This window comes from Xenopus laevis, chromosome 7S, assembly GCF_017654675.1.
Source record: "Xenopus laevis strain J_2021 chromosome 7S, Xenopus_laevis_v10.1, whole genome shotgun sequence".
In the NCBI taxonomy this organism is placed as follows: Eukaryota; Metazoa; Chordata; class Amphibia; order Anura; family Pipidae; genus Xenopus; species Xenopus laevis.
Window position 1 is genome coordinate 78,519,715 of NC_054384.1, and position 14,305 is coordinate 78,534,019.

The 14,305-nt window shown below is 35.9% G+C and overlaps 1 protein-coding gene across 10 annotated transcripts in view; it reads right to left on the reverse strand.

Annotated features, from left to right (window-relative positions):
• Positions 1 to 14,305, reverse strand: part of LOC108697630 (1-phosphatidylinositol 4,5-bisphosphate phosphodiesterase eta-2) — a 400,986-nt gene that overhangs the window by 58,318 nt on the left and 328,363 nt on the right. For 8 of the 10 annotated variants that reach the window (XM_041571413.1, XM_041571415.1, XM_041571412.1 and 5 more), the window contains 3 exons: positions 11,534 to 11,641; positions 8,350 to 8,355; positions 888 to 1,046 (listed from right to left, as the gene is read on the reverse strand). In XM_041571413.1, the coding sequence (XP_041427347.1) occupies positions 888 to 1,046; positions 8,350 to 8,355; positions 11,534 to 11,641 (273 nt within the window). The remainder of the gene's footprint in view (positions 1 to 887; positions 1,047 to 8,349; positions 8,356 to 11,533; positions 11,642 to 14,305) is intronic. The other 2 variants (XM_041571420.1, XM_041571414.1) reach the window with 1 other exon arrangement.

The following is a 14,305-nucleotide window of genomic DNA, read 5'->3' on the forward strand; positions in this document are numbered from 1 at the left end:
ATGCCAAAATGTTCTTTATGTGCCAGAATGGGGGGTCTGATACCGTAGTCCATGCTCTGGTTAAACAAGTAGATGGTGAGAAGGAAGGTGGAATGTGGGGAGAGCAGTGACATCTAGGAAGAGCAGAATGGAAAGTGAAAGTAATTTTCTGCCCCACCTCTATGCCTAAGGCATAGAGGAGGGACAGTCAATATATGATTGACAGCTGATAATTTTAAAAGCGTTTAAAAGCATTTATGGATGCTTTAATAAAAAAGGAATTTTGGTTTCATGCTTAATTTGAAAAGTACTTTTATTATATAGCTTTTCATGTTTGGGTGACAGGTCCACTTTAACACTAGTCATAAGACAAGGTTGTATTCATGTTTTTCCATTTGCAATAAACTTGTGCCAAATATAATGGAGGTGTGTAAGAGACATGTATTTATAGTGGTCAGTGTACATGGAAATATTCCAAAATGCAGCCCCACGAAAATCACGCTAAATCCTGTTTTTACAGCTGTTTTCTTGATAAAAGCACAGCAATGGCCGTGACCATGCCAATGTGAAAATAAAAACAGATTAGTGAAGCCTGGGAGTGCTGCAGTACTTTTCCCAGTTTAACTGGTATTAGGTAAGCATCAATCACTGCATTGCACCCTTGCAAACTCTAGTTATTAAACTGATAGATGCTAGAAGTATGTTACAGTGTTCCCAACTGACTTTTTTTTGTTGCAGAAGAGCGACTATAATATAGTGTTATCACGCTTCATCTTGAATTTCCAGCTATAGTTTCTACTTAATGCTCATATAACACTCACCTAAATTTAAAAAAAAAAATTAGGATATAAAATAATAGCATATGTTTTAAGAAACGTAAAAATACTAAACAAGGACAAATATTGTACCTTTTTTAATTCTTGTTTCTGGCTGTGTTTCCCAGATGGTGGCAGTGTGGTGACAGTGAAATTATTAGGATCCTCACAGTCTCGGATTTTTGATTCTTTCAACAGCGAGTCAAGTTTCTTCTTTGCAATGTTTTCTACTTGCTTTCTGTTAGCAGATGCCTATAGATATGGAAATGTAAAACTGATGAAAATGACCAACACCGAGTGTCCTGCTTAAAAAAAAAAAATTAAATATGGAGGGCCACATTCCTTGACCATAAAAATAAAGAAGTCATTAAACCATTAAAACGCTTCATGTTTCATGCAGCTGTAGGTCACAAGCATTGTCTGGAAACAATTTATGATGAATTGAGATAGTTTCCATCACCATGGACTCCATGGATGCAATATCTTGACTTAAAATATATGAATTTTTGAAATAAAAATGTTGTTATAATGAGAGATTCCAATGTAGTTCCTGATTGCACAAATATGGAGTACCCAGGCAACATTCTAGATGAAGACATTCTTCAATTCCATATTATGGTTATAGCAGATGAAAAGATTAGATTTTATTTTACATAAGGTTTAGGATTAACACATATTGAGTACAGAATGGTAACGCTTTCAGGATATTCTTATCAATGGAAGAGTGACAAGGCAAGTATGTGGTGAATGCAAACGTTTAAGCATCCCTTGCCGAATTACATATTTGCAAATATTTATACATGGTTACATTTTAGTTGATCATCTTTAAAATATAAGAACAAAGAAAATAATAATGTAGCATGTGCAAAAGTCTAAAACAATATTTAACAAAACCCACTTTGCTACAGATCGCAGCTCCTAAATGCCTTTTGTATCCAGCTAAGAATCTTTGAATTGTTATAAGGATTTTTGCCCACTCTTCCTTGATGATCATTACTAATTCAGAGATTTTCCTGGGATGTCTTGTGTGTTTGAGATCTACCCATTGATTTTCAATGATGTTTAAGTCTGTTTAAGTTTTAAAGTTTTTTAAGTCTTATATTTAAGACTGTGAGGCCCATTCCAAAGCCTTTAGCTTTATTACCTTTAAAAGTAGCTCATGGTAGCTTTGTTTAGGTTCATTGTCTTTGCCATTAGCTTTGTTTAGCCATTCCCTCTTCATCTTTATAGGCTTATCTACATTACCATTGAGAATTTGCTGATATTCACTCATTGAATCCATTCTTCCCTCTACACATACAATATTTTCAGTGCAACTAGCTGCCAGTTAACCCCATAAATATCCACACCCATGTTTACAGTTGGCAAGGTATTTTTTTTCCAAATACAGCTCCTTTTTTCTCCCTACAAACCTTGGTAGTTGTGGACAAAGAGTTATATTTCTACTTCATCAGTCCACAGAACTTATTTCCAAAAGGAAAGATGCCTAGATGCTATTTTTTTGCATATCCAGACAATAACATTTGTGATTAGGTACTGCTTCCTCCTGATGCACTGCACCACCAGTCAGTTTAATCTTTCTGCAGGTCCTTTGCATACAAGGGTTTGCCTTTCTGACCTTCCAGATCTTGCCTTGACTTCCACTGTTCCCCTTAATTGCCATTTCTTGATGACATTACGGACAGTGGAAATAGTGAGCTGAAAGCTATTGTCAATCAGTTTTTATAGCTTTTACTGCTTTGTAAGCATCAATTAGCTTCAATTTCAGATCCTCACAGTTGCTTAGAGGAGCTCAATGTTTTTGAGTGACAGCCCAAAGTTTTGGGTGTTAGAGATAAATAAGCTCTGCAACTTTCAAAAGGTGACAACTAATGGCTGTTATGCCTGTTGATCTAGGTAATCAAGGTCAGGGAACTTGCAAAAACTGTGTTTTTTTTTGGACAAATGAAAAGGTGTCCATGCTGTTCCACACACTAAAATTACTATTTTCTTTGTTTCTCTGTTGGTGAAATAAAATGTAACTGAGCAAATATGTTGTTTATTAACACACTGATACCGCCAGTAAATATGCCCAAACGTTTGCTTTCAACCGTTAGCAACAAAAGAATATGATTTTGTAAAAAGGTTATTCATCTTCTCCCCGAACTAAACAGCTGCTTAAAAAGCTTAGATTTAAAGAAACAGAAGTAACAGTCACTACTGGTTCTGTTGTTTAAATATCTATTCTTTTCATACAATACGCTAGGGCTCACAAACTTTAGGCACCTTAATAAAAATGATAATTCTGGTTATCCAAATGGCATTTGTGCCCCGTAAACTCTGTATCTAGTAAAATCCAAATGGGAATCTGCTAAAGAATAAAAATATTACATGCGATATGGATTACATGCACAATAGTCATTTTTGGTGTTCCCTATAAAGACCAAACTGTACAACGAATCGGTCAGTTACACCTTGATAATGTCATGAGAGTTTCACATGAAATGTGGACTATCGGCTGTAAGAAACTTCTCTGGCATTAAGGTGGTTGTTAAAAGAAAGTGTGACATGTTATAGGTATTGAGGAGCGAAATTTTGTGACAGGTATCACAGCGAAAAAGATGCTCCAATCGGTGAAAAAAATGTTGCGTGTCAAAAATAATTTGTCACCCATAGACTTCAGTGCATTTCGCAAATTGTCAGCAATGAGAAACGGGTCAGACTCGCCCATCACTAGTTATATGAATATCTAAATGTGGCTGCAATTTAAACTTTTATGGTTTACTAAAAGTAAAATATAATATAGTGGTCTGGTGCATGCTACATGTTTATATTTCATACAACAGTTTAAAACTCTTTACTAAATTGCTCCATAGCACGAGAAATAAAATGCTACATTGGTGACAGCCAAATAGAATTTCCAAATACACTAATCTGCAATGAATTCAGTTAGTGGGGTTTCAGCATTCAAAAATATCTTCTTGCTAAAAAAGGACATTTTTAGAGAGCTGAAATCCATTCTCTTTTTCAATTTTGTAATTGCAAAAATAATCTGAAACCATGAAGTGTATTAGCCTCTGCCTAACCCCAGTTTAGAAAAACTGCACATTTGCTAATAACACCGACTGGCAAACATTAATTTTCTGATAATTTCCCGATATTATAGGTTACTAAAAATAACTTTTCAAGCTGATATTCTTTGATGCTGGCAACAAACAAAAATTCAGTGTAATATTACATTGCACCTTGGTACAACTTTTTCTCATTAATCATCATAATCAGTATAATACGCAGCTGTAATTTTTAAACAGAACAAGTGGAAAAGAATTTAAATGAAATAACAGCAATATGATCTATTTCTGTTTTTGCGCAGCTCTGACACAAAAACCCAAGATAAATTTTTATATTGTACAAAGCCAAATTGTACAATGGAATATATTTCAAGTGAGTATTTATATCAGTTGAGAAGGGACTAATTACATCCAGGGTATTAATACAATGCCACAGGGTACAGTTTGAATTTTACACATCCATAGAGCTCATCTTTAGCTATTCAAAAATGGAAAACAAAAAAGGGGCCTGATCCATAAGAACACACATTGCCTGTTTTTTGTATGTATATCAAAGGTTAAGTAAGTTTAAGTTTGTCAGATTTTTCTACTATCTCATTGGCCAAGGAAATTGGTTTGGAAAGTACTATTGAATCTTTCATCCAACTGGAGGGCGTTTAAGAACATTCATGAACCATCATGAAATGTCTACAACTTTTAGTCTTAAATTATTGAGCTGTTTTTAAGTTAAAATTAAATGTAAAGAGACATACAGTAAAAGGCTGAACTTGATGGACACGTGTCAACCTAACTTACTTTGTTAATATAAGAGGTTGTAGATGGAGAAAAGAGAGGATCAAAGAGTGAACCTCAACAATGAGACGCAGCAGACAATGTACTGGAGCAAGAGTCAAGGGATTAGAGCAATGGTACATTGGTGCATAGACAGGTATGGGTGCCTGTAGATTTGCAATTGTTTCTCCAAAAAAATCATAGGAAAAAAATACTATAGGTCTAATTTTCTAAACAGTTTAGGTAACAAACTGTGCAAGAAGAAAAGACCAGTATAGAAGTATACAGTAGTAGAAGTTGGTGGATTACTTTGTTAAAGCTCACGGGTGGTGTAGCCCTATGAGCTGTCTGTGTCAATTAGATTTAAAAAACAAGTAAGGTATATTGGAAAAATGCAAAGAATTATATTTTCTTACGCAAAAACAAAAAAACAGTTAGGAGGAGAAGAACTCCCTATGTTAGGGAAAAGGGAGAACAAGAAGGTAAGCAATTTAATGAAAAAAAAAACCCATTAAAGGAACAGTTCAGGGTAAAAATAAAAACTGGGTAAATAGATAGGCTATGCAAAACCAAAACTATTCTAATATAGTTAATTAGCCACAAATGGAATCTATAAAGGCTTATAAAGTGACTGGATGTCTCACAAAAGAGAACGCAACTTCCTTCTTGTCAGCTCTCTAACTCTTATTTAGTCAGCAACTTTAAGGGGGGCCACATTGGACATAACTGTTCAGAGAGTTTGCAAATGATCCCTAGCATGCAGGTCATATCAGTGGAAACCAAGAGAGCTGCAAAGCAGGAAGTTGTGTTCTGTTCAACACTGAGTAACTTCAGACTTTAAAGATTGCATTTTTGGCTAACTAACTATATTAGAAACATATTCTATTTTACACAGTCTATTTATTTGCCAAGTTTTTATTCTGAACAATACTTTAAACACTGTTTAAAATATGTGTAAGTGTAAGATAAGTTAATATTATGGTAAATTCCTCGTTTTCTCATCTCCCCACACTTTATGAACCCACTTGGCTCTGTGTGTCCAGTACAAGAACACCAGTCTCATTCAATTTACTATACAATATTACATTATTAGGTCAGTTGCTAAACCCTAGATTAAAAGGACCCAAAACAAGATTTTCTCTATTACCCTGTTATAACACCATGCTACTATATTTTGACAGGAAAATGTCATGCAATTCATACGATTCCTTTTTAATCCAGTGACAGCTGACAGTTTACATGAGTTATAACAGACTGTTTTTATACTAATTGAAGAATGTCTACAAGATGAATAAAATATTAAACTGTAGAAGTTTTTCCTTTTACAAAATACCTTTGGACTCATTTTTAAAACACTCGTTTCTAAATGATATTACATCAGAATTTATTTTCCTTTCGTGGTATTTTTGTATACAAAACCAGATGTGCAATTTTATAAAAAAATGAATGCAGTGGACTATTTTCTATATCATTAACGGACTGTACATGATGGAGGTGTATGATGCTTTTATTGTGCAATATCATTAGAAACCATGTTATGGTTTTTCATATAAATGAGGCAAAGACAGTCTTTTCCAAAAACAAATCCACATGCAAAGCTGAGTTTCTGAATGTGTCTAAAACCACAGAATATGTTACCAAATCTTAGGTGCATCTGCTTAGAAATTTTAGTAAAGTTACTGAAGGGAATCCAATTTGTTTTGCTTGTGTAATACAGCTAGTAGCCACAATTCAACATATAAATAACAAATTATTAATTCTTTTTCACTGACACCATTCATTATTGTGTCATGGTTAGTTTGGTAGCAGCATCTTTTATTTAGTGCTTAACTTACCCTCCACCAGTGATCAGTTCACTTAGGGGCCGATTCACTAACTTCGAGTGAAGGATTCGAAGTAAAAAAAAACTTTGAATTTCGACATTTTTTTTGGGCTACTTCGACCATCGAATGGGCTATTTCGACCTTCGACTACGACTTCAAATCGAAGGATTCGAAGTAAAAATCGTTCGACCATTCGATAGTCGAAGTACTGTCTCTTTAAAAAAAAAACTTAGACCCCCTACTTCGCCATCTAAAAGCTACCGAAGTCAATGATAGCCTATGGGGAAGGTCCCCATAGGCTTGGCTAACTTTTTTTGATCGAAGGATATTTCTTCGATCGTTGGATTTAAATCCTTCAATCGTTCGATCGTACTATCTGCACTAAATCCTTCGACTTCGATATTCGAAGTCGAAGGATTTTAATTCCTAGTCGAATATCGAGGGTTAATTAACCCTCGATATTCGACCATTAGTGAATCGGCCCCTTAATATTCCTCAGTACAAACATATCTTCTGAACACTGAGTACTACGTAAATACGGGATAACAGCACAAGAGCCAAACAAGATGATAGCTCTTACTAATATAGTATATACATACACTAAGGGAGTTATTTATCAAAGTCTGAATTTATCTCAATATTTCAGCTACAAACTCCGATCAAATCCGCCCATTTTTTACACTTATTTATTATTACATTTTCCCGAAAATTTGTTTTGCGGGGGAAAAAAAATAGATTTTCAAGATTTTTTCAGATTTTTCAACCGATTTTCAAGATTTTTTCAGATTTTCAAGATTTTTTCAGATTTCTCACCCGAAAACTTCAGGGTATTGCACGAAACCCAGCGCACATCAAAAAATCATTGGGGCTTCTCCCATTGACTTATATGCAACCTTGACAGGTTTTAAATGCCGGATTTTCTGATTCGGACTTTTCCATCCTCGGGGTTTAATAAGTTCCGAAAAATTTGTGTTTCTAAATTTGGTACATAACCCCCAGGGGGTAAATTTATTAAAATGTGAAATTAAAGCTCACCAGTAGAAAATTCACCCACTTTCTCTTTTCAAAAATGTATTATCAAATGGTGGAATCTCACCTTTACCTTTTGATAAATACACTTCAAAAAATCCCATAGGAATGACTAGAATAGTGAACTCTAATTTCTCATTTTGATATATCTGTCCCTAAGCAAACTGGTAGTTATTGCCTGGATAGTTTAAGGGGTTGTCACCTTTCAAGTATCTTTTTAGTATGTCATAAAATGCCTTATCTTTAGCAACATTCCAATTGGTCTTCTTTTTTAATTTTTTAATACATTTTCAAATGTCTTTTTTCTTCTACCTCTTTCTAGCTGTCAGATGGGGAGAGTCACTGACCCAGCAGCCTGAGAGGCTACAATTGTGTTGGTATTGTTACTTTTACTTTTTATTTCTATTCAATCTCTCTCCTATTCATATTCCAGTTTCTTATAAAAAAAACAATACCTAGTAACTAGGGTAAACTGGACCCTAGCAATCATCTAGTTGCTAAAATTCCAAAGTACAATTCAGAACTGCTGAACAAAAAAGTAAATAATCAAAAATCCCACAATAATAAAAAAGTAAAAAAAATTGCAAATAGTTTTAGAATATGAATGTCTACGTCATACTAAAGTTTAAGTAAAAGGTGAACCACCACTTTACTTGGAGCAAAGATTTTTTTTTTTTTTTTAAGATGTACCTGTAGGTGTTTTTTTCTCCAAATCCCCTCAGTAATTTTTATCCAGTTTTCTAAGAAAGATTGGTAACAGGATTTTTGCTATTGCCGACTCACTTGGCCTTACAAGCAAAGCTACACAAGCGCTAAAATACTACTATGTAAGTAGGTATGGAGAGAATTTAAGTGAAATGTTGGGAGACAGGGTTACAGTACCTTCCACTTTATAAATGCATGCAACGATGAGCAGGAAGACACATAAAGGAAAAAAGAAAGGAAAAAAACATACAAATGAAAATCAAACAATACATTTGTCACATAGTAGCCCAGTAAGAATACAATTTAACATTGCACAAAGAGTACAGTATGAGCAAATATTGCCAGCAGAACTGGTCCCAAATCTTTTATGTTGTTGGCTCCAAAGGGGCTGCTTTGAGAGCGAAAAATAATCAAAAATCCACAATTATTACTTTAAATGTATTAATGTTTTTGATCATTTAGTTGGCTTTAATCCTGGGGAAAAAAAGCACTTAAAAACAACAAAAACTGCTATATGCACCAAAGGGAAACAGGCATGCACATCAATTCCTCCATTTTCAAGACTGAAATAATTTTCAAAACTTTATTTTATTCCTGTATCAATTTGAGAAGATGTAAGGAATGCTATTCAAGTGCATTTCCCAGAAAATCTAGGTTAATTAATTTTCTCTTTATAACGTAATGGAAAAGAAGTTTACAGCATCCACCAACTATGGTAGTTGTAATCAAGCAAAGCTTAAAGGAGAACCAAACCCTTTATATTAAAATCCCCTACATAGACCCCCTCCCTGCTCCCCCCAGCCTAGGTGTTATGCTGGGTCAGTGACTGGCCCCTAACTCTTTACTTTCTCCTCGTTGCAGATTCAGCGCATCAGAGTTCACAGGCGCCATCTTCTTCTCTTCAGTAATCTTTGGGTCTTCAATTTCCGTGACTTTCGGCATGCGCAGTTGTTAAAAAAACTGCTAGACTGCTCCAAATGCGATTGCACCGATATGACGCTTACTTCATGAAGATTACCGAAGAGAAGAAAATAGCGCCTGTGAACTCTGCAACAAGGGGTAAGTAAAGTGTTAGGGGCATTTACTGAGGGTAACACCTAGGCTGGGAGGGAGTCTATGTAGGGTAGGGGGCAAAGAGATTTTAATATAAAGGGTTCTCCTTTAAGAACCATATCTTAATAAATCAATACATTAATGAATGACCACTCTGAACACAGCTCAGCAACATGAAAAATTGCTAGGTCATAAGGCTAGGCTAATGTAACATTTTAAAGAAGAGCAACCATTATGAGGAAAGTAAGGCAAGTTGGCTTATAAATTCACCAGGTTCATATTTTTTTTGAAACTGGCAGATCAAGATTCAGAAGGGACTAACAAAACAACAGATTACACCAGGTGAGATTTTGCTTTTAAATATTGGCAAACAAGGCAAGACAGATGGGAAACAAACAGCAGATGCACAGGACTCCAGCCGGCAAATAAAACAGTGTGTTGAGTATCAATTAATAGTGTCAGTTTCTGTGCTTATGACAGCAGAGCAAAAACACTTCAGGACAGCAAAGTCTGCAATCTTCAGGGTTCGTAATGTCAAGAACCTCAGCAGGGCTTCAAATACTGTCATTGTACCCCAGTAAACTCTCTTACTCCAGAATAAATGTTCATTAAGCATGAAGAGCAAGAGGACTTTTCATGCACTAAACCATTTATATTTTTACTTTTGCAGGCTGACAAATTTAGCTATGTTACGTAAAGCAACTGAAATGATGAGCCATCAAGAAAAAAAAAACAGGTTTTAAAAAAACATAATTTTGTTATGTGGCGATAACCCATTATTCCACTGCATACATCAAAAGAGGAATACCTTCTGTAGATCAGTCTCAAATACAGAAGAACATTGTGTAACACAAACAATGGACATGTATGCTTTGATTTTGTTTGTGCTGTAACTTGACATCTACATCTTTACATCTCTATATTTAACTAACATTGGGCTGTCAAAAGCTACAACATCAACGCCTACGTGCCTGGATGGAGTGATATGTAATTACACTCTTCTCATTGCCGAATTTAAATTTCGGAAAATGAAATAAAACATCTCTCTAAGATAATTTATACATTACATATATTATGCATCATGAGGAGAGAGTGGCTAAATTGAATAAACTTTGGAGATATCAGAAGCCGTCACAGAACTGAAAAAGATATATATATATATATATATATATATATATACATATATCATTTTAATATATGTTATGCAAAAAGAGGAGGCCAAGAGTACTTAATGTTTGATGGCTGTAACAACTCACCCCGGTGGTCTAGTGGGAGGGGGTCGGCAGGGACGCCTGCTGCCCCCTCGGCGGGGACGCCCGCCACACTGTCCTGCTTCCTCTGCTTTGCCGGCTTCTTAGGGTGCATGCGGCGCCCCTCTCCACCTTTTATAGACGCATGCGTGCTGGCATGATGCCAGTGCGCAATGGCGTGAAATTCAAATTTAAAGATTTAAAGAGACAGGTTGTATTTTTTTGTTCCCCGTTATAGGATCATTCTTTTGAGTTCCTGGTGCTTCTGAGCTTTTGAGCCATCTGAAATCCTGACCCTGCCTGGTAACCGACTCTTCTTTATTCGCACCCCTTCTGATTGATCTCCTGGTTTGACCCTTGCCTGTTTGACTTTGCTTGTACTTTACCTGCCCCGACCCGGCCTGACTACGCTTTCTATCTACGCCTTGTACTGTGACCTTCTGCCCAAAGACTATGCTTTACCGTCGTGCCCCATTGCTCGTCCAGAACCCTTAGCTTGGCACCTCTCTTAATAAGACCTGGCGGCATCCGATTAGCCGAGGGCTCCTCCCGAGGTGAAAGGTGGCTGTTAAAGGCAGAAGCAAGAGCCGAGAACAGGGTGCTTAGCATTGGTTCTGGATTTAGGCTGCCGACCGTGACAATGGCATTTAGATCATTTTAGTTTCTTGGGGCTAACAGACTCAGATGAGTCAAGAATGAAAATCACAGTTGCACTGACTACAACACCTTACATATTATTAAATGGCAGCCATATTATACTGTATATAGGGTTGCCAACTTGCCGGTATTTTACACAGGTAAAACACCTGCCAAGGCTGGGGCCGGTATTACAAATTTACCGACAATGTAGTTGCCGGTAAATCTGTAATACCCTAAACATAAGCCCTTGGCCCTCCGCTGGAAACTTACCTTTTCTCCACCTTCTGGCTATTGGCTATGTGGCTCCACTCCTATTTATGTCACAGCCCGCCCCGTTTGTTCTCGTCCCTACCACCAGCCAGTAGAAATTTTCTGAAAAGGTGACAACCCTAACTGTATACAAGTAATAGCTTACATACATCGCCATTTATTAACTTGCAGTCATCGTCAATCTCATCTGCACTGTCTTCATCTGAAACGTCTCCTTCCTCTGCGTCATCGCTGATACTGGCAGGAAGCTTCTTTCCCTAATAAGGAATAACAAAACAAAGGCAACAATTATATTCACTTATTTGTACTTTAGAGAGATTCAGGCGTATGAAGTCCAAGTCCAAAGAATCTTTGGCAAAACTGTTATGACAAGATAGTAAGCCAATTACTACTGCTAACAAAACCAGGCTGAATCCAAAGCTCTCTGCTTACACATCTTCCAGGTGCTCCTAAAAAATAATGGCTATCATGGGCAACGTGTTAAATACATCTTTTTTTTTTAAAAAACTTTATTAAAAAGACTTCTGTCATCAAGGGAATAATGCACCTTTAACACTTATTTTTTGAGAACCTATTAGATAATAGTATAAGGTCACTGTGTCAAATATGTACCGTAGAAAAATGCAGGAGGGAGGCTTTGTAATTAGGTAATGTGTTTTTCATTCGCTGACCCTGGGTCACATTTTCATCAGCTGGACAGCAGGGATTAAATAACTGTGCCAAAGAATTGTCTACATTTTTATTTTACTCTAATTAAAGACCAGTCCTTTCACTTTAATAATGCCAACAAACTTTTTCTGTCTTACAAAGCCTTCCTTTCATTTAACTGGTGCTACAGAACCAGACCAACCTTGAAGTAACACACAAGCAGCCAGTTGTAAAATGTTTTTGGACAATTTTAAAAATGTTTTTACAGTATTATACTTTGGAAAGACAAGGTCAGCTTTTTCTCCCCATTATTTCAAACTATTTTGCCATTTAAGAGAACATTTAACATACTGATATATTTATCAAAGCTGATTTCTGTGTCATTGTACTTTAGAGAGATTCAGGCGTATGAAGTTCAAGTCTAATTTGTTTCGGTATGGAATCAAATACCATGGTGCTCTATGGAGTGGTAGTGAGCTGCAAAGCAAGTCTATTGCCCATATAAAACATTAAACCAAAAAGTATAGTTGACTCTTACCAGCAATATGTTTCAGTACTGCTCATAAAATGTTATTTCATGAACTGGCCACCAACAAACCAAAAGCAAGATAGATATGGAGAAAATTCAGGGAACCAGGTTATGGATATACTGTAGTCTGATATTAAAGCAGACTGGTTAATGTGCAAGCACGAGCAATCTTTGTCCGAGTCCTTCAACCCACAATCAAAGTTAATTGCAACTAGAATAGAAAAAATATGATTGGTTGCTAAGGATAGCAGGACCAGGGCAAATATAACCTAATAATGCTTTTGAGGTTCACAAATTAAGAGGTAGTGCCACACTGACACTATTTGTTGCATGACTTTTCGATAGGGAAATATTGAGATCATTTTGGGGTATATGACAGATTGATAGTTTAGTAAAATAATGAAAACTGATTATGTAGAACCCTGAAACAGAACGAGATGGAATACAAGGGAATGGTAAGTCCGCATTTAAACACATGCTGGGGGGAATGTAATAAAAGTTGGTAACGGAAAAACTATTCGCAATGCGTAAAGTTATGCCTTTGTGCGCAATTTTTTTGCTTTGTGCTAATTTAATATAGCTTTTGCGGGTGGAAGACCTTTTGCAAATTATATAGTTTGCGCCAATGCGCAGTAAATGTTGCTCCAAAAGATTACGACACCTTCAAACACTTCTTAAGAGTGCGCAATTAATATTTGCAATGCAATAACAATTTAAGGAACAATATTACATTGCGAGATGTGGAGTTTTATTCTTATTGGTGCAAATTGTTTTTCTCTTTGAGACTTTAATTCCATTCCTCCATGGTGTCAGTTGCACCTAAAATTCCTAAATTAAGTGGTTATTTCGTAAATATAAAATATATATTCTTATTCTTGAGTCTAATTTGTTTAGACACAATTTATACATATTTTAGCCTTTCTCTAAAATGTGTGTGTTATTAACTTAATAGCCATTGGGAATTGTGCTAACCAAAATATTGGATTTTTTATTGTAATACAGGACATTTCAATTCACAGAATCTAATGAGCTTGCACAAAACTGAATGAAACAGAATAATGGGTAGTACCATAAACTAGCCCACCACTAGTGTAAAGACAACAGGAGGTAATGATAAAATAGGAGGTAATGCTACCAAAATTTGAGAAAGTCCAGCATAATGGGAATGATAATGTGCTTTACCTAGAGGGCTAAAAATGTTATCGAACTTTCAGCAGTATTGATTGCTTATTTAACATGAATGGGTTTAGACAAAGTGGGTCAGTCTGTATCATGTAAGGCCTTTAGTATAATCATCATACTTGTACAAAATTAAAGTTAAGTACATCCCAAACAGAAAATATTTCCAAAGCATAATTAAGCTGAAGCTTAATATAGCTCAGCACTTGAGTCATTGTTAAGCACTTGTTTTTGCAACTCCTGAAATCCTGCTTGGAATTCAGATTTAGTCTATTCCGTAAACTCTGTGTTACATGCCAACAAATACATATTTGGGTAATTAGACATGGTAAGATTGGTTGCTCACAGTTACTGTAAATCTGTGCTATCACAAAAACACCTTAGCTAACATCTGAATCACCGCAAGTAAATTACCTAACTTATGCTAATTCAGCTTAAGAATGGGAAAATGGGAAAGAAGACTTATTATTGCAATTAAGACGGATCAATGGGACCTGCTATCCAAAATGCTTGGAACCTGGGGTTTTCCTGATAAGGAAGCTTTCCCAAATTTGTATCACCATAC